The 21,517-nt window shown below is 41.9% G+C and overlaps 1 protein-coding gene across 3 annotated transcripts in view; it reads left to right on the top strand.

Moving 5' to 3' along the window:
• LOC148901379 (bifunctional heparan sulfate N-deacetylase/N-sulfotransferase 1-like) overlaps positions 1-20,341 on the top strand; it is a 57,131-nt gene extending 36,790 nt beyond the window's left edge. For all 3 annotated transcript variants that reach the window (XM_089022891.1, XM_089022910.1, XM_089022902.1), the window contains 14 exons: positions 3,627-4,585; positions 6,907-7,389; positions 8,120-8,207; positions 8,888-9,042; positions 9,931-10,116; positions 13,171-13,299; positions 13,993-14,175; positions 14,426-14,522; positions 14,817-14,940; positions 16,145-16,319; positions 16,510-16,680; positions 17,137-17,246; positions 18,284-18,386; positions 18,695-20,341. In XM_089022891.1, the coding sequence (XP_088879017.1) occupies positions 4,040-4,585; positions 6,907-7,389; positions 8,120-8,207; positions 8,888-9,042; positions 9,931-10,116; positions 13,171-13,299; positions 13,993-14,175; positions 14,426-14,522; positions 14,817-14,940; positions 16,145-16,319; positions 16,510-16,680; positions 17,137-17,246; positions 18,284-18,386; positions 18,695-18,814 (2,670 nt within the window). In that variant the 5' untranslated portion in view covers positions 3,627-4,039 and the 3' untranslated portion in view covers positions 18,815-20,341. The remainder of the gene's footprint in view (positions 1-3,626; positions 4,586-6,906; positions 7,390-8,119; positions 8,208-8,887; positions 9,043-9,930; positions 10,117-13,170; positions 13,300-13,992; positions 14,176-14,425; positions 14,523-14,816; positions 14,941-16,144; positions 16,320-16,509; positions 16,681-17,136; positions 17,247-18,283; positions 18,387-18,694) is intronic.
• The last annotated feature ends 1,176 nt before the right edge of the window (positions 20,342-21,517 follow it).

Here is a 21,517-nt window from a genome sequence, read left to right as displayed (position 1 = left end):
ATCCGATATCGATATAACGAGACTTTACTGTATATATATATATATATGGCCGAAACTACCAGTAAGACTTTAGTTCGCTGAAGAAGCATCGTAGTTTCGGCCATATATATATATATATATATATATATATATATATATATATATATATATATATATATATATATATATATATATATATATATATATATATATATATATATATATATATATATATATATATATATATATAGTTTCAGCACACTTTAAGTCATTTTTATTGGTGTTTTGCATTTGACTAAAAATATCACACTGCGTGTTTTGGGTATTTTAGATGTTATAAAACGTTTTTCTGATGTCGGTTAGGAAACAAAAAAGTGATGTCGGTTGTCCTTTAAGTCTTGTACAAGTAACCTGTATTGGTTTTGTACTAAAAAAATAAACATTTAATAAAATACGCTCTATAACGATATGTATGTGTACAACTGTGGAGAATACTACATATGTTACTACAAAAATTTTCATATGCACTGTTGTTCGTAACTCAAATGTTCGTAAGTAGGGGAGCGTCTGTTTGTGCACAATCACCCAATTCGCCACACCTCTGAATGCAATGTAACTCCAGCATTGCCATGGAAAACAGGGGCGAGTAAACATATCATGGCAGTTCTTTTTTTTTTCTTGAGAAAGGCAGTGGTTGGGTCAGGTGTGCTTGGTAAGAGAGCAGGAAGCAAACTGGCCAGTTTGATTCAATGGATTGTAGAGGTCCAGAAATCCTTTTGATATTTTGGTAAATACTATTAACCAACTAGCCTGACAATGCATGATTGGATTAATGCATTGACTTTCCTTTCAAGGCCTGGAATACTTGGCTTTATAGACACATTAACAAAAGTGCAACAGCAGTGTCAGGATGGGTGCTTATGGGGGTGGGGCGGTCGACTACATATGCCCGAATCAAGCATTGTTTACTGTACTCTGAGTTGTTAGAGCTGAGGACCAGACCCCACCTCCCTGTTATTCATCACATCTCATTAATCTTGCTGTGTACCTCTGGCCTACTTCCTTCCCAGGAGATAAAGGGAGCAGGTTTGAGCGGCCTCCTCGTCTGAGTTGATGTCATTTATCTCTCCTCTCTGCTATCACCTGCTTCTTTTTATCCAACATTTGCTTCTGTCACCAATATGTTTTCGCATCGTCATTCATCGCCGTCTTTTTAAAAACAAAAGATGTTTGCTTGCTGATGCGCATTATCGCTAATCTGCCTTTGTGTATGTGTCACAAAACGGTGGCTGATTGGCAGCCTAAAACACTGGTATCTCTGCATCTTTAGGTTTCTCTTTATTAGGGCTACATCCGAAAAAAAGTATGGATGTTGATTATAACAATATTTAACCTTTACCAAAAGAAATGACATTTTTATTATCGTGCGTTTTTTTTTTATCATGCATCGAGATAAGAAGGTTCAATGTGTTCTTTGCTAATTAATTATAATTTCCCTTGAGATTAGGTGGCAAGGCACATTTACATTTTTCTCTGACAGCTCAACTTCAGACAAAAGTATACTGTTGTAAATGAAAATTATCACATGATGTTAGAAAGCACAGATTCCATTCGCCATTATAGCAACATTGATATTTTTCTGACATACTGTGTAGCCCTATGCATTAGTTTATAGGTACAGCTGCATTTTGCTTTACCTTCACCCCACTCTCTCCAGCTAGCTTTGGGTCATCATGATCTGAAGGTCAATGCCCCTAGACAAATATCAACACTGTGACCTGGAAAAGGTGTGTTTGTGTGTTCCAACTCTGTGTATCTTGTGTCATGATATAGTCTGCTCTCATGGCCCCGCATACCCTCTCCCTGCAATTTTTAGACATGTGTTCCATGTAGCACATTAAAAAAAAAATAATTAGTTGGAGACCTTGACATATGATCAAAGGCTACAGTAGTGATGCACGTTAGATTTCATGAAATGGTTTCTCAACATGAGACGCATTGTTGCAAAGTGCCTGTTCTCGGGGGGTGGATGAAATGTCAGGTTGTTAAACAATTACTGCAGGCACATGTTGACACAGCCTCCTGGATTGAGCAGTTTCAACAAATCCTCACACATGCAGTCCACAGTGAAAATACTACATCTGAAATAATTTGTTCTAGTTCTTATTTCCTAGCAATCAGAAGTGATTTGTTTCACTGCATACGCCCATTTGGGCTCGATGGAATTGCTTTGCATCCGAACCTACTTTGTTTTTAATGTTGCTTATGGCTTTTTTCCTCATCGATGTTTAACTTTGAAAAGCATTCTGGGAACGTTATCACCAAGTGATGCAAATACAGTAAAGTCTCGTTATATCGATATCAGTTATATCGATAGTACTGCTTATTACGATACTATTTCTATGAACGCAAGGAGAAAATTTACATGCCGCAGGATCAGATATATCGATAGTCCGGTTATATCGATATTTTTTCCGACTCCCGAGAATAGCGATATAACGAGACTTTACTGTACATCGACGTTTTGTTTTTCTGAAAAAGAAATCCAGAACTTTTCTTTCTGGCATTCAATCGCCTCAAGGAAACAACTTTGTCAAATCAGAAGTTCAGCTTTGATGTTTATGTTTGGTTATGTTTTTTTTTTAATTTTGGGGAGGCGGAGGGGGGTCACCTCTTGAATAATTGGAAGAGGGTACGTACATTTTTGAGAAGAACATTTATTTTTCTAGAGTTATAGATGGATAATCAAAAATGTTACATTAGGTAGGAGTAAGTGCCAGACAATTTGACTTTATTTGCCTGGCAGAAACACAATTCTGGTATCTGGTAAGAAAAAATCTTTCATCAGATGCAGACCTGATGTTGATCTTCGCTTCAAGGCTTGGGGGAGAAAATTGCATGTCTGTTGACCTTGATCACTTCAAATGGAAACTGCTAGCTCCCTTTCCCATACCCGATAGTCTCTGTAAAACGATAATCATCATTATAGAATTCTGTTATCATCTGTGTTGTGTTTTGCTGCCCTCAGTTGTGGAAAAATCAATGTATTGATTGTAGCTGATGGGCGACATTGTGAGTGTTTTGCTACGTTGTGTGTCTGGGATCTAGCTTTTAACGTGAACCAATTTTTAATTAAGCTCCTCTCAAACAATAATAATGTTATCACTTCAATATTGTGGATTTTTTTCGGTGACTGTTAATGTTGTGGATTTTTTTTAAGTGATGACCTTGTGGTTTGTTTGTAGCGTGATAGTGAACGCTTGTTGTGTTTCATTATTAAAGTAATGATGCCCAGTCTCATTTCGTCAAGAGACTACTAAATAGGGAACTATTTTTTTCATGTACAATTTGAATAACACTCCAGTCTTTGTTTCACTCACAATGTGCATGTGAATTATGTGAAGCCTGCATTTCGTTGGGAGTTTGCCTTTGTCTCCTTGGGATTAGGTGTTTGCGTAGGGGGAATTGGCACCTCTTTGCTTTTGTGTAGGTGAGCACAAGAGTACTGTGTAAAGAACCTTCGGCATGTAGGCACAGGCAGTGTAAACTTCTCCCACAAACTGATAAACCCACACAAAAAACTGATGCCAAGTCATTATTTTTATAACAGGTTGTGCTGGATAGTTATTTTTTGTCTTGTTTTTCAGATATTCTGCTGCCAGGATGACATCATTTATCTCATGAGATCGTTCTCCAATCACGAATATTAATCAAAAGATACGAAGGACATGGTTGGGAAGCTTGCATGATGAGCAGGTGATGGAGTCGTCCATCATTTTCACCTGCCACTGACTCCTCCTGTCAGCTTTCCCTCAGAGGCAGAAGTGTGTACCTGCGATCCAAGGCCTTCCACATCTCTGCCATGGTGACATAAGCAGCGTTGCAATATGAGGGAGAGTCACCGTGAAACCATCTCATTTCTTTCTCCAGTAGCTGATGCAGCTGCCACTTCAACACTTTTTGTGGGTTCTTCCAAAAAAAGACTGATTTTTCGTTCGTGAACAGTCGCAGCTCACCGTTGTCAACCCTCCCGTGGAGGGGAGCGGTGTGGCGAGAGACGATGCTGGGATGTGTGACTCGCCTCCGTCGGCTGGTCCGTCTCCTCCCTCTGCAGATGTCCCTCCTCCTCCTGTTTCTATTCTGCACTGTCAGCGTCTTCATCTCGGCCTACTTCCTTTATGGCGTCAAGCGGGAGCTAGAGCCATCAGCGGTGGGCCTGCCGGGGGCGGAGGGCGCCTCGGCCGACTCAGATGACCTAAGGGTCACACCATCTCGGCTTTTACCGCTGCGTAGTGTCTCGGGAGGCCCCGGAGTGGATCCTGCTGGGGCCAGGACAGACCCCGTCGTTTTGGTCTTTGTGGAAAGTCAATATTCTCAACTGGGCCAGGAGATCGTGGCCATTTTGGAGTCTGGCCGGTTCCAGTACCGGACTGAGATATCGCCCGGGAAAGGGGACATGCCAACATTGACAGACAAGGAAAGAGGACGTTTCACACTGGTGATTTATGAGAACATTCTCAAATACGTCAACCTGGACGCGTGGAACCGAGAGCTGCTGGATAAGTACTGTGTGGAATATGGAGTGGGCATCATTGGCTTCTTCAAGGTTAGGACATTAACACCACAGTCTCTCTTCCGCCTCCCCCCCTCCCCTTCCCCTGCCTCCCCCCCAGCTTTGACTCACACCTCCTGCCTCCATCTGGCGCAGATGGGAGTCATGGGGCTGGAAAAAAAATGTGTGGTTCACGAACACTTAGCTCCCCTTTTCTTGTTTGGTTTATCACTCTTTATTTGGAAGTCTGACACCTTCTCTCTCTCCATCTCCATCTTTATCTATCTGTACCTTTATCTCTCTCTCTCTGTTTCTCTTTATCTCTCTCTCTCCATCTCCATCTCTATCTATCTCTTTATTTCTCTCTCTCTCTCTCTCTCTCTCTCTCTCTCTCTCTCTCTCTCTCTCTCTCTCTCTCTCTCTCTCTCTCTCTCTCTCTGTCTCTCTCTGTGTGTGTCTCACCCCTCGTCCCCCGCCATTCTTGCTTTGTTATACAGGTACTTTACTCCTAAAAACACTTTAGTCCCCAAAGTCCGTGAGCCCAAAGGCAGTTATCACATCTTTTTTTTAACTCCCGAGGCATTAAAGAAAGAGTGAGGGAACAAAGTATGTGTGGTGTGCAATGATGTTAGGTGTAGCCCCATCGCTAGCATTGTGTGTGACTGTCAAAGTGATGCTGCATCAATATGGTCAACACAACAAAAAGGCCGGTCGCACCAATGTGTCATAGAATGTTACTATTTTTTCCTCCAGTAAGCGGTTCAAATATTAGCACCATGGGTAGTTAGTATGTACATTTTAGTTTAGAAATCTATTGAAACAATTTGCATTGCGGAATAGAAAATATTCAACCATTTATTTTCAGTTATTGTACATAACATTAGTCATATCATGTTCCCGCTTAGATAATCTGAAAAATTGTGAATACTAAAACAGACATGCTGACATGTTTATGACTGACAGGATTTTTAGTTTATATTAAAACGTATAGTACAACTACATACATTTTCCTGCCAAACGAATGTCATTTAATATTCTCATCTCATCTCATTTTCCGTGCCGCTTATTCCTCATTAGGGTCGCGGGGGTTGCTGGAGCCTATCTCAGCTGTCTTCGGGCACGAGGCGGGGGACACCCTGAATTGGTTGCCAGCCAATCGCAGGGCACACAAAGACATACAACAGTCACTCTCACACTCACACCTAGGGACAATTTGGAGTGGTCAATCTGCCTGCCATGCATGTTTTTGGAGTGTGGGAGGAAACCGGAGGACCCGGAGAAAACCCACGCGGGTCCGGGGAGAACACGCAAACTCCACACAGGGAGGCCGGACCGGGACGCGAACCGCCGACCTCTGCACTGTGAAGCCGGTGTGCTAACCATTCGGCTCCCGGGCTGCCCGTCATTTAATATTTCATATATTAAATAATTCACAGGAAGACGATGTGCAAAAATGTGTCCACTCCAGTGCCAGGGTTTTTGTCATTGTCACTCAAATTCCAGGACCCACTGAATATTGAGTTTTCGGACTATATAAAAATTAAATGCAGCGTAAGAAACCTTACACTCTCTTCTTTCATCAGAAAAAAAATATTCGTAAATTATATGGTTCTGGAGTTGTATGAGCTTGAAATGCGGCTATCCAAACTACAAGACCATACATACATGTTGATTTACATAGCGGTTCAACAACAGCTAAAGCTGAACAAAGCGCTAACACTAAAAAAGGGAAATGCTGTGCCCTTGTGCAAGGGAAAAAAATTGGCAGAGTGCTTACCAGTGCTTCATCGGCAATCCCCTCAAGAAAAAACAACCCGAACAAATTCGGGAATGGTGCTCCATGTCATATTTTCAATTCCCGAATAAATTCAGTAATGGCAGTGAATGCGTTAATAATATTTCGACTCGGCAATGAAACTGGGGAAAAGCACCTACTCACTAAACTAAACCCATTCGGTCTGTATAGGTGTACCTAGGTTAGTGGAGTATTAGAATGTATGACAGTTTATTAAAAAACACCTCAACACACAAAAGCATAAAAATGGAAATTTGCATGCACGGCAATATCGATGTGAGCAACCTGGAGAATGGGAATTTTTCTTAAGAGGAATTTTTCAATGAATAAGCGCTGAACCTCTCTGTCTTTGAATGCTAAAGGACACAGCAGGGGGTTTATTCATTTTGTCTGCAGTCTCAGATCAGAGCAGATTGAGCATAGCAGGTAGAAGCTGCCTCCTGCATTCACATTTGAGAAGGCCTGACATCTCTTATTTCACACATGACGGGAGAAATCTGGGAATTTTCCCTCATACATATCTGTCCTCATCACTGTGCCGTGTGATGAATTAATGTGATTTTGCTCTTCTTTTGATCAGGCCAATGAGAACAGTCTTCTGAGTGCACAGCTGAAAGGATTCCCTCTCTTCCTCCACTCCAACTTGGGTCTCAAGGACTGCACGGTCAACCCCAAGTCACCCCTCCTCTTTATCACCCGATCCGGGCAGCCGCTGCCCGGGCCTCTCCCTGGAGACGACTGGACCGTTTTCCAATCCAACCACTCGACGTACGAGCCCGTGTTGCTGGCCAAGACCCAATCGGCGGAGAGCATTCCGTCCATGGGACAGAATGCTGCTCTGCTCCCGTCGGTGGTGCAGGACTTGGGCCTTCATGATGGCATCCAGAGGGTCCTGTTTGGGAATAACTTGGTCTTCTGGCTCCATAAACTGGTGTTTGTGGATGCCGTGGCCTTTCTTACCGGGAAGAGGCTCTCGTTATCCCTAGAACGCTATATCCTAGTAGATGTGGATGACATCTTTGTGGGAAAAGAGGGCACCCGCATGAAAGTGCCTGATGTCAAGGTGAGTGTGCAGGCGTTTGCACGTGTGTCATTCAAAGTGGAAAAACTTAATCAGATAAAAAAAATCAATTCACTTTTAAAATGTATCACACAGTAGCTGTCAACCATCTGTTTGCCGTAATAAAAAGTTACCTCTCGGTGGCGTACTGTGCCAGTCATATTGACAGCTCCTCTTCTCCATCGACTTTTCCTTTTGAATGCGTTTGTCTCTGTAGGCCGCTCAAAGCTGACAAGCCCGAACGATCACACAGTCACAGACGCTCCACGGCGATGAATATTTCAGGGACAGGGAGACAAAAAGAATTCTGAAAAGCTCCCGAGCCTGTCCCCTCGCGGTGGAACAGACCACCTCACAAGTTGAGGCAGAGGATGTAGAAAAAGTTACGGCGGATGCATCAAGTCGTCCTCGTGGGCGACGCCGCCGCAGCAAAACTTTTAGGAATATATCACACCGCGACAACATGGTGAAATGTGTGTGCTGGGATTCTCAACTAGCGAACAGATGAAATGAAACAAACGGTAAAAATCAGAGCAAAATATCAGACGGAATGGTTGGAGAAAAGTGAGTGAGACAACCGGGAGGCGATGGTGGATGTTTACTGAAAACAAGCTACAGGATGAAATATGCATGCGGGCCTGTGTGCGTCGTGATCTTTGTGACGCCTCATTAATGTGTCCATGCGCCAACTCACTCCTCTGCTCACACTCCTCTCCTCCCACTGTGTGTTTAGGCCCTGCTGGAGACGCAGAGGGAGATGCGCACCCATGTTCCCAACTTCACCTTCAATCTGGGCTTTTCAGGGAAATTCTTTCACGCTGGTAAGACTGCTTGTGTGACGAGCACGAGCATAACACTGAATAAAATAACACATTGAGAGTGTGATTTGGGGATCATAATACAGTGGGGCCTTGGTTTACGAACACCTTGCCTAACGAACTTTTCGGTTTACGAACGTTACATTTCTGAAAATTAAACCTTGGATTAAGCACTATTTTCGCGATACACACCCCCCACCACGGCTGGCGCAGTAATCTGCGGTGGAAAAACACCAAAGCACACGACTGAACAGCGCCCCAGCCGGCCTACCTTTCCACACCCCCTTTCTATGAGTGCACACGTCGATCGTCTTCAACGATACTTTTGCCGTTATGGGACCGAAAAAGGCTCGTGTTCAGCCAAAGAAGACACAAAACACAATTACAGTCGAGGAGAAGATGGAGATCATTGAGAAACACGAACGAGGTGTGCGTTTGTGGCGTCACAGGTACACCAAGTACTTACAAGTCAGAAAGCAACAGGTGTCAATTAAGAGCCATCAACGACCACTCTACATCCTGCCCCACTAACATTTCAACTATGCTGTGCTGACTCAATCACTTGTTAAATCACTCACCCTATTACACCTTCCCTTTTTCTTCCATTTCCGCCCCTATTTTTATCACTTCCTCTTCAACTCCCTTACCGTCCTCCCCACCTGCCTCCTCCTCTGACTATCCAGGATCAGATGAAGAAGACCTTGGCGATGACCTGTTGCTTTCCTATGTGAAGGAGTTCTGGTGGTTCCCGCACATGTGGAGCCACATGCAACCCCATCTCTTCCACAACCAGTCTGTGCTGGCTGAGCAGATGCTACTCAACAAAAAGTTTGCCGTGGTGAGCTGAAGTGGGACGGTCGGGTGCAGACCATGCCATTACGAAAACGAAGACTGTCGCCTGAGCGTTGTGCCTTGTTTAGTTTTCCTTATCTAATCTCAAACAGTTGACTTGAATCTACAATCACGAATATCTCAATTCTCATCCTCTGTTTCCAAGTGACCGACGAGGAAGTTGTTGCTTTTTAAACACATTGGGGAAAAAAAGTACATGATTATTTGTTTACACACCTTTAACCCTCATGTTGAAAAAAAATCACGTAGATTATGGTGTGGGTCATTTTTACCCGTACGTAAAAATCCACACAAAACAGTCAAATAATAGGTAACCGCCAGCTATCTAGCTAGCTCTCTATTAGTTATCTGGCTAGCTAGCAAGCTTTCTATCCGGGTTGAGTGAATGCTGCCGCGTGTGGCTGCCGCGTGTGGCTGCCGCTGCTCACCCTCAGAAAAACTTGGTGCTGCACGTCATATTTTCAATTCTCGAATATATTCGGGAATGGCAGTGAATGAATTAAGAAATATTCCACCGCGGAACCGAATTAGTTTATGAAAAGTTGGTGTCCGTGATCTCAATAGGAAGGGCAAACAACAATAGTTTCCATCTGACTGAAACATCGCCTCATAGGGTAAAGTTAGAAATTGTTGTGTTGAAAATTTCCACCTCTTCCTCTTAACAGGAACGACATGCAAGGATATATATATTTATAGGGAACAAGTATTTTCCCTTCTTTGTACATTTGAATTTTAATGAATATCTGTGGATTATTTTTTAGCATTAAAAATCAAATTTAGTCGAAAGAGAAGCAATCATACAACAGTGTGCCTTTTAATTCTCCCAGTGCAGAGACCTGAACCGCTTTTCTCAGCTTGTTCCCTTGACATCCAGGAGCATGGAATCCCTATCAACATGGGCTATGCTGTAGCACCGCACCATTCGGGCGTCTACCCTGTCCACCTGCAACTGTACGACGCCTGGAAGAAAGTTTGGAGCATTAAAGTGACTAGCACCGAGGAGTACCCGCACCTCAAGCCGGCCCGCTTCCGGCGAGGTTTCATTCACAGCAGCATTAGCGTAAGTTGTACATTTCTTATACACCCAGACGTCCACGAGGCCTCATTAACTCGTTACCTCTGGCGTCTCACGATCCATCAACATTCTCCTTTACCGTTTACATACTCAATCCTTTCATTAATGGTCCCCTTCTCGACCTCTTCCAGTTATTTTGCATTCACATCTTTATTGGCCAGCAATATATCTTCATCCCGTACAGTATTCTTCGGCACGCAAGATGACAGTGTAGCCTTGCATGAGACATTTGCCTGATTACTGCTGTTCAGTGTAGCGAAGACTGGAATCTCTTCATCACCAGCTGCCCCGACAAAGCTGCACTAAATCTCCATCACTGTGTTGAATAAAGTGGGGGCCCACCATTGGCGCCGTGTAGGAACCTTGCCCGAATGAAGAATTCCCTCAAATAAATGACATACAACACATAGAATGGCTTGCAGCTATATGACACTACAGTACCTGCATGTACACATCAACAATTATGATGATCGATGACACACACACACACACGCACAGCCTGTGGACAGCATTTTGCAGCAAACCTTTTAACTCATTCACTGCTGGACGATTCAACCATGTATTCAACAGTTTTACATTTGAATTTTGAAATGAGGAAAGTATTTATTGTTTTCACAATGTTATTTTCACAGGTATAGAAAAATATGCATGAAAACCTACTTGAGAACCTACTTAACTCATTCACTGCGACACATGCAAAAATGTGTCCACTCCAGTGCCAGGGTTTTTATCATTGTCACTTGAATTCCAGGACCCACAGAATATTGACTTTTGAGACTACATAAACATTCAATACAGTGTGAGAAACCTTACTCTCTTCTTTCATCAGTAAAAAGAGTTAATTCGGAAGTTATATAGGTCTGGTGTTATGTGAGCTTAAAATGAGGGCGGCTGTCCAAAATACAATGCAATACATACCCGTATTGGTTTATATAGCACTTTAACAACAGCTGAAGCTGGAACAAAGTACTAACATGGAAAAAAGGAAAATGCTGCCCCCTTGTGGAAAATTAAAAACATTGCCAGAGGCCATGCCCAGCGCTTTATCGACAAATTTGGGAATGGCGCTTTACGTCATACAGTAAAGTCTCGTTATATCGATATCGGTTATATCGATAGTCCCGCTTATTACGATACTATTTCTATGACCGCAAGGAGAAAATTACATGCGCGCAGGGTCGGATATATCGATAGTCCCGGTTATATCGATATTTTTCGGACTCCCGAGAATATCGATATAACGAGACTTTACTGTATTTTCAATTCACGAATACATTTGGGAATTGCAGTGAATGAGTTAAAGCCCAAAGGCATTTTGTTTTTGTCACATAACAGAAAATCATGAATTGTTTACCAGCTACTAGCTGAAAATGTTTTTTTTTATATATTTCTACAAATCGTTCAATTCATCGTTCAACAAAACGCAATTATACGAGGGTCCACTGTATTCAAGTTCCAAAGCAGAATAAGAGCTGAATAAATTACATTCAAAAAGTTCAAAAGGAATGAAAATAATCTTATCTCATTCTCTCCCTGGTTGACCTTCATAGCTGATGGAAAACTGTGCAGCCTCAGTCCGGTTTCTTTGTAGTCTTGGCATTCAGCGGGCCTGTGTGGTCTCTGCGCTGTCCTCCACGTCCTGGAGATCGTTTGAATGGTCTCCCCTGCTTAGCGATGATTGATATTCAGTACCCCAGACACATCAAACTATAAATTCAGTCCCATCAATTTCCATCTAGACACTGGTGCGAATAAGAGGTTTTCTTTGGCCAGATGAGTGGCATAACATGGATGTTATTGGAAGCAAACAATATACAGTGGGACCTTGGCTTACGAACTTAATTGGTTCCCAGACAGAGTGTGTAAGGCGAAAAGTGTGTATCCCAAAAATTAATTTCCCATAGGAAACTATTAAAATGAGAATAATCCGTTCCCAGGTCCCCATAAAACATAATTTTCTACTTTCTAATTTTCTAAGCCATAAAACTACACAAAATATACCTTATTTTATGTATAATAAATGTGCTGCAGTATTATGATGAAAGAAATAAACTGTACTGTACAATAGTCATTTCATTGACCTTTGTGATGGCCGTGAATGGCTTGATGGAATGGAGTGGTCGGTTTCCTCAGCATTAAACACTTGAGTAACAGAGGTTTCTTTCACCATCTTGAGGAATGATCCCTTGTAGGTGCTTTCTCTGTGATACTTGGATCTAGTTCTTCATCAATTGTGATCTGTTTAGCAGGGTTGATAGCTTTTTGTATCAAGTGTATAGATGACATGTGCGGGTTATTTCTGGAGCCTGATTGATGGGATATTTTAGCCTTCCAGTCTACACTCTGCTTTTGAATTTTCAAAGTTGAAATGAGATTTTCGAACCTTTTTTATGTTGTTTCTTTTATTTTTTGTTTTTGTTTTTTTTTGTTTCAAACTCTGTCATCTCCCTTTCGTGTGTGTGTGTGTTTTCTCTCACTCTCGGCCTGCCTGTCTCTTTAATTTACAACCCCCACCCCCACCCCCACCCCACTGCTGGGTTCTTGACCAATCACGTGGCTTTAACCGAAGACGCCATTTTGTTTTTGGGAGAACGGCCTCACTCTCTGTCTGTAACCCCATCACCCACTTCTGCGTTCTTGACCAATCATGTGGCTTTAACCGAAGACTGGGGGCGGGGAATAGAAAGATAAATGCAGTCGGCTGCCATTTTGTTGTTCGAAGAACGGGCTCGTTCACTCATTGTGGCAGCTCCGTGTGTATCCCGAAAAATAGTTCGTATGCCAAGGTAAAATTTTCATCAATGTAACGTTCGTAAACCGAAAAGTTTGTAAGTCAAGGGGTTCGTAAACCGAGGTCTCACTGTATAGGATTGCTGCCAGCAGTCCACGCTGCACGTCTCCTCATCTCAGTGGAGGGCTGAGAATGTATTTTTCCAGTTGAAAGAAAGCATTTGGTGTGTTTGTGTGCGTTCATTCATGTGTGTTTTTTATTTCATTTTCCCCATTTGCTTTGTTGACTTAATGTGTGTGTTCTCACAGGTGCTACCCAGGCAGACGTGCGGTCTGTTCACACACACCATCTTCTATAAAGACTACCCAGGCAGCCCCAATGAGCTGGACAAGCTTATCAACGGGGGAGAACTCTTCCTCACCGTTCTTCTCAATCCGGTAATTCCAAATGCAGCCTTAGTCTGACACATTTGGGAACTCGTCTAACTGGTGATGTTAATCTGAATTTAAATAAGGGGGAGAAAAATGATTGGCCGGTGAGTCATCCAGCGCTATCTTTGTGCTTAGCTGTGAGATATAGTCATCTCTTGTGTGCTTGTTCTGACTCTTACTTGTTTTTCACCCCATTTCGCACAACTATGCATCCTGCTTATCTTGCCTTTTGATCACATAAACATTTACTGCTAGCATTAAAAGTTGCAGTAGCAGTTGCATATTTGCTGTTCTACTATGTTGATCACATCCCAGCTGTTTGACTTTCATTAGGCATACGTCATCCTGAAAATTGTTTCCAGTCTGTGTCCTTGTGGCGTCTCGTCCAGTATTACAGAGAAAACCCCTTCTCCAACTGTAATTGATTTCATTTGCTCTCCGAGCTTATTATTTATGTAGCGATAGGGTTCCAATGCTGCTGAGCGTTTTTTTTTGATTCCACAAAATGAAGAATGTTGTCTTTTCAGAACATGCTTGATTCTCAAAGCGGCTGAAAAACATCAGCTTTTCCATTGTATGAACCTTTTATGAAAGTCCATGTGTTAGGTCATTTTGGCTGACCTTTTCTGACCTCCACAGCTGTTTTTTTCCATCATGCTGCTCACTCTTCAGTTCTGACAGCGACTCCTCTCCCAACAGATCAGCATCTTCATGACACATCTGTCCAACTATGGGAACGACCGTCTTGGCCTGTACACCTTTAAAAGCCTCATGATGTTTGTCAAGACATGGACAAATTTAAAGCTACAGACCCTCCCGCCAGTGCAGCTGGCTCAGAAATACTTCAGCCTGTTCCCATCTGAAAGAGATCCACTCTGGCAGGCGAGAATCCTCAGTGCTAATTTGAGATCCATTTGTTGACTTCACTTTCACTTTTGCTAGTGTAGTATTAACTCATTGTGTTTTTGAATGGGTGAAATTCAGTAAATGACAAATTGGTAAGGATGTAATTATTGGAACCTATTGTTTTAATGCAGACATTAAACTGCGCGTAAACATTTTCATTACTTTTCCATTTTCATGTTGCTGATTTTTTGAAACTATTTTATGTTATTCTTTTCGCCGCCTACAGGATCCATGTGAGGACAAAAGACATAAAGACATCTGGTCCAAAGAAAAAACATGTGATCGCTTTCCCAAACTACTTGTAATTGGCCCGCAGAAGACAGGTGAGAAGCTGTACTTCATCCCCCCCCCTACAGGTTGCAGAGATAATGTCGCTGTATCGTCTTGTTGGGTCTCCTTGTAGGCCTCCGATTAGCTTTCAGGAAATCAGATATGTATTGCTTTTTGGTGGGTACCGATTTGTTCAGGTCGGAATGCTCCATTATGCAGTTTCCTTACACAACTGTTTGTTTTCACTGTACGAGGTACAAAATAATTGGATTTTCCTGTGCCTAATCCTGATGCTCTTTATTTCCTCCTAACTGTCAACTTCTTGCTGTCTCTTGCAATCCTCTCAGGCACAACGGCCCTCTATTTGTTCCTGAGCATGCACCCTGACCTGACCAGTAACTACCCCAGCAAGGAGACTTTTGAGGAGATCCAGTTCTTCAATGGCCATAACTACCACAGAGGCATTGATTGGTAAGTAAGCATACCCAGGTCACGGTGCAATTAAGCTCTTGGTGAAAAGAGGCATTGTCAAATGAAATAGTGTCATTTTTTTTAAGTTAGACGATTCAACCATGTATTCATCAGTTTAATATCTGTCGGTGTGTCAAGTTAACTCATTCACTGCCAGACGAGCAAAAATGTGTCCACTCCAGTCCCAGGGTTTTTGTCATTGTCACTCGAATTCCAGGGCCCACAGATTATTGAGTTTTCAAACTATATAAACATTCAATACAGCGTTAGAAACCTTTGACTCTCTTACAGCAGAAAAAAGAGGTAATTGCTAAATTATATGGGTTTGGAGTCATATGAGCTTGAAAGTAGGGCTGTTCAAAATGCAATGCAGTACATACATATTGGTTTATACAGCACTTTAGCAACAGCTGAAGCTGGAACGAAGCGCTAACATGGGAAAAAGAAATGCTGCCCCTTGTGGAAGGGAAATAACATTGCCAGAGGTCTGGTCGGCACTTTATCAGCACCCAAGCAAGGAAAAACAAAACCCAAACTAATTCGGTAATGGCGCTCTACATCATATTTTCAATTCCCGAATAAATTAATTATTAATCATGAAAAGTGCAATAATTGGCCTCTATGATCATACTGAAGAATATTTACTGAACTTGTAAAAAAAAAAGGTCTGTCTTTGAAATGATGCACCACTGGCTCTTTTCAAAGAGTTTATTTTGGATATAAAAACCGACAGATGTGCCAGAGACTAGTCAATTGTTATTGTGCCACCAAGGACAATTTGATTGCAGCCTCGTGTTTAAAACTTAATTGGTAAGACAGCATGATGGCGCTTGTCTGCAAATTGTTACATTTCACAGTGAAAATAATCCAAAGCAACGCAATGATGTTTATGAGCGAATTTCTTTGCAAATGATACATTAAAAATGCAAATTTATACCAGGGAGGATCGCAACAAACGCACTCATGACTGAATGACACCCCCAAGCTCAGTTATATTTATATCTGCCCACCGCCACACATTCCCATGGAATTTCAAGAGGTTCAACGAGAACAGCATCAAAGAGAATTCAAGATTGGAAAGAAATCTTTTCCTTGTGGGTGCGTCAAGCCATGTTTGCATAGAATGACAACAGCCATGTCCACGGAGAACAAATTGCAACTGATCAACTGTGACCGCCATTAACTCCTGTTTGTGTGCTGCCAGGTACATGGAATATTTCCCTCTGCCCTCCAATGCGAGCTCTGACTACTACTTTGAGAAGAGTGCCAACTACTTTGATTCTGAGGTGGCTGCTCAGAGGGCCGCGGCGCTCCTGCCCAAAGCTAAGGTTGTCACCATCCTCATCAACCCAGCTGATAGAGCGTACTCTTGGTACCAGGTGGGTAATCCTGAAGAGGTCACACATCATTAGATCCAGTACAACATTGGAACACCTGAGCACCTTTTACATCATTAGATCCAGTACAACATTGGAACACCTGAGCACCTTTTGGTTCAATGATGAACATTTTGGCATCTCCGCTGGAGCCGCACGGTTTGTAATGAAACGATAAATTCCACACTTACAGCACCAAAGAGCTCATGATGATCCGGTAGCGCTGAAATATTCATTCCATGACGTCATCACTGCCACTCACGAGGGTCCGGGCAAGCTACGGGTCCTCCAGAATCGATGTCTGATGCCAGGCTGGTATGCCATGCACCTGGAGCGCTGGCTCAACTACTACCATTCCGGCCAGGTATGTATATGGAGTCTTTGGTCGAGCAACTAGCAGCCCTGACTGATTTAAAGAGGGGAAAAAACATGTGGGACATCCACATCACTGTGCAGAGGTGTAGATTTCGATTCCATGCCTTCCTGTGTGGAGTTTGCATGTTCTCCCCGCTCCCGTATGCCCCTTTCTCCCGGTCTCTGGTTTCTTCACACATTTCAAAAAACATGCCTGCCTGGTTAACGGAACACTCTAAAAATGTCCCTACGTATGATTGTTGAGTGTGAATGGTTGTTCGTCCATGTGTTCTCTGCAATGGGCAGTTCAGGTTGTAACTTGTATACTGCCTGAAGACGGTTGGGATTGGCTCCAGCATTCCCGAGACCCTTGTGAGGATAAACCATTAGAAAAATATATTAGAACCATTGTGGTGTGCAACAACATGACTTTTCAGTTCTAAATTGTTTGCATCATCTTTCCCAGCTGCTGGTCTTGGATGGGCAGATGCTGAAAACTGAACCCGCCTCTGTTATGGATAAAATCCAGAAGTTCTTAGGCTTAACCAACATCATCAACTACCACAAGATCCTCGCGTGAGTATGCACCAGCTTGAATCCCTGCCGCTGGAACTTCTCAGGTCCAAGTCGACCGTTGATTTGTATGAATTTTTAAATGGTTTGGGTGGAAAAGTAGAGCGTAGAGCGCCATTCCCGAATTTGTTTGTTTTTTCATGCTTGGGTGCCGATAAAGCGCCTCTGGCAATGTCTTTTATTTTCCACAAGGGAACAGCATTTCCGTTTTTTCCACGTGAGCACTTTGTTCCAGCTTCAGCTGTTGTTAAAGCGCTATACAAGCCAATATCATACCTACCAACTACTCCGGTTTTGCCTTAAAACCTACAGTTTTCATTATCCCATTCCGGGTTACGGGTTATCATGAAAATTACGGAGGGTTTCCAAGAAACACAATAAATCCAAAATCGTCAAAATAGTCACTCAACGTTAATTCAAAACACGAGAACCGGCGATCGGCACAGTGCTAGCTGTTAGCTTCCTTTAAATGAATTGTGCATGCGCGAGGTACTGGATTATTATTTTTTCTTTTTTATCTTTGTAATGGCATCTGCTGGAGAAAAATCAACAAAAAAGTGAAAAGTAAAAGAAAACTACAGTCGTTTCGTGAGGAATAGTCCCCAGCATTTCCAGGAGTTAGACTTCGCTCAAGAAAAGGTGAAAATGACACAAGTTTGAGTTTCATACAGGTCAATCTTGGCTAATAGCTGCTCATATAAATTATTACAATTCCCGTATAAAACTCTTTTCTGATGAAAGAAGAGAGTCTAAACTTTCTAACGTTGTATTGAATGTTTATGTAGTGCTAAAACTCGATAATCTTTGGGTCCTGGAATTCCAGTGACAATGACAAAAACCCTGGTACTGGAGTGGACACATTTTTGCACGTCTGGCAGTGAATTAGTTAATTGAAATTAAATTATATGCCAATACAATAGGCACATTTGATGGGGTTTATGAAGAGTGAAAAAGTAGCTCGCTGGCCAAAAATTCATTGCACTTTTTGTCATGCTGGAATGTATCATAATGAAAGTTTTTTTTTTGTGTGTGTCATGCAGATTTGACCCGAAGAAGGGTTTCTGGTGCCAGCTGCTGGAGGGTGGGAAGACGAAATGTCTGGGGAAAAGTAAAGGGCGCAGGTACCCTGATATGGACCCTGAGGTACGAAAATTTTAACCTTAACTTTCAACTACACGACATAGACAAAAGTATTTGGACTCCTAGCTGGTTAAAGTTGCGTGAAAAGTGGGGTTGTCACAAATGATTTTTTTTCCAGGTGACTCGTCATCAAAATTGCAGTATTTGTTATTTGAAAATGACATACCATTATCATGCAATGTGTATTTGAGTTGGATTAATAGTTTAGCCCGAATTGAAAGAATAAAATTGTCCAAAAAGCCTTAATAAGATCAAGATGCAGGAAGCGCCCAGCTTGATTGCTTTTTAACTGATCCACCCCTCTCCTTCAGTCTTCAGCATTCCTCAGGGAATACTACAGGGATCATAACATCGAGCTCTCCAAGCTGCTGTACAGAATGGGCCAACCGCTCCCCAGCTGGCTCAGAGAGGAGCTGATCCACACCAGGTAGCAACCCAACCGGGGAGAGAAAAGCAGTCCGGCACGATACCACCTCGGCGCCACCATCGCGTTGAAGGAGATCGTTATTCGACACCTGTTTGAGGATGGGATGCCCAGCTGGAAGTCAGAATAATCACTTGTGCATTCTGTCATCTTCCAAAAAGTGTAGGAGAGTAATGGCTTTGTGAGCACAAGGAATCACAGATGAAACTTTGCTGTCTCTGAGTTTAGAGATGCTGTGAACCTTTCAGTATGATGAGCCAAGACATCTCAAAGTCCTCTTCAAATCCTGAGGAGGAGGAACTGCATTGCCCCCCCATGGTTGAACCTTCATGTGAAACAGATTCCGACTTCATCGTTTCAGTTCTGGAAGAGGACCGCACTCGAAGCCAGTGCCTCAGCGCTGATGTTTCAAGCACAGAACTTTACGCTGAGGGACAGAGAGACATTTGTTTGACATTTGGCGTTGAGGAAGTTTGGACATTTGGTTGCATGTGGCGGCCTTTTTTGATAGGCCTTGCTAGAATCTTGGAATTTCATTTACAGGTGCCAGGGCATAATCTCCATTGGACTATTACCATTTGGTGTTTGTTTGTTTTTTTAAAGATTGTTTTGTTTGTTTTTCAGAAATTGCTCTGTAGCATCGTGATACTTGTAGAATGTACCGAAACTAAATATCAGATTCCTACTTCAGGACAAATGCAGAGGACATCAAACTGCTGCCTGCCGTCACTTCACCACTGAATGGGCAAAAGCAGGAAATCATGGACTCATGTCAAAAGCACAATATTTAACGATACTCAACATACATCAAACTGGATAGCACACGAGCATTTGGTTAACCAGCCCAATCTGTGAAGATCATAAGCTAGCTGCTCTGTCAAAAATCACAGTGGAAGGAACATGTTTTCCCATACTTTTCTAATGTTTTTTTCTTCCATTTCATGGAATAAATAAATAAGCCCCGGAGTGTAAAAACATCTCTCTTGGAAAAAGTGTCAAGTTGCCATGGCAAACCTTCCCACAACAGGCCCAGTTGCACCACACCAGACTTGTTTTGTTCGGGGTTTAAAGGTGTTATCACTGAAACTACATGTCAAAAATAGAAAACAAAAAGCTGCTCTTGCTGCAATAGTTTTGTACAAGGTTCTGACGCAAGGAAAAAAATGCACACAGCAGTCTTTCTTGTTTCTTGACTGTAAATGTACATAACTGGCTCCCATTTGGTAGACTTAAATTATTTGAATGTGTTTGGCTCTCCATTGCTGTGCGACGTCAGTGTTGTTGGGAAAAATCAAAGCGATTGTTTCCTCCAATGTCCTCTCACTGCCAACTGTTGTCTCCATATAAAGTATTAACGTGATAATGCATAACAGCAATGATGGTACTAATAATAACCTGGACTGTATGATAAAGATTTGTAATTGTTGTCAATAATTTTTACAGTGTAACTAATATTGTCGGTGCTTTTTAATTTGCAAATAAAACACCACTGTATTTTTCACAATTTGGGTGTTCCCGTGCTCTACTCTTTCACTTCTGTCTTTTATTGCAGCGGAATGCATTTTTTTGTTTCAGTTTGATTAATTTGAAGATCTCTGTTTCCCTGAAATTTGAGTCATGTTCTATTTAATTACATACAGTATAGCCCTAGCAAAACGTCACATTTGGTAAATCTATTTTTTCTTCCTTGCAACTTAAAACATGTAATTATTGTATGTTAAATGCAAATGTTAAATACAGTATATATTTTCAGAAAAAGAAGTCCCTGTGAATACTTATTGTTAGTATTTCCCAAACCATCTATAACAAATGTTGTAGAGCAGAGATGTTCAACTGGCATTACGGTATATATCCATCCATCCATTTTCCAAACCGCTTATTCCTCATTAGGGTCTCCGGGGGTGGGAGGAAACCGGAGGAGAAAACCCACACGGGCCCGGGGAGAACATGCAAACTCCACACAGGAAGGCCGGACCGGGACGCGAACCGGCGACCTCTGCACTGTGAAGCCGGTGTGCTAACCACTTGACTACCGGGCCGCCTAGTACCGTATTTTTTGGATTATATGTCGCTCCGGTAGGTCGCACCAGCCAAAAAAATGCATAATTAAGAAGAAAAAAACATACAGTAAAGTCTCGTTATATCGATATTCAAGGGAGTCCGAAAAAATATCGATATAACCGGAACTATCGATATATCCGATATCGATATAACGAGACTTTACTGTATATAGGTCGCACTGGAGGATAAGTCGCATTTTTGGGGAAAATTTATTTGTGATAGAGATTTCTGATAGAGAGGCGTTTGCGTTGCATGAACCGGTAACACCAAGAAGGCCCTCCTGCAAAGCCGTTTATATTCATCTCTTTGGCAACGACCTGGGCGTATATATATATATATATATATATATATATACAGTAAATATCTAAAGTCGTTATATCGATATTCAAGGGAGTCCGAAAAAATATCGATATAACCGGGACTATCGATATATCCGATATCGATATAACGAGACTTTACTGTATATATATATATATATATATATATATATACTATATATATATATATATATATATATATATATATATATATATATATATATATATATATGTATATATATGTATATGTGTGTGTGTATATATATATATATATATATATATATATATATATATATATATGTATATGTATGTGTGTATATGTATATATATGT

This window comes from Hippocampus bargibanti, linkage group LG02, assembly GCF_051943395.1.
Source record: "Hippocampus bargibanti isolate YZ-2025 linkage group LG02, ASM5194339v1, whole genome shotgun sequence".
Taxonomy (NCBI): Eukaryota; Metazoa; Chordata; class Actinopteri; order Syngnathiformes; family Syngnathidae; genus Hippocampus; species Hippocampus bargibanti.
This window is presented reverse-complemented; position numbering and strand designations above follow the sequence as displayed.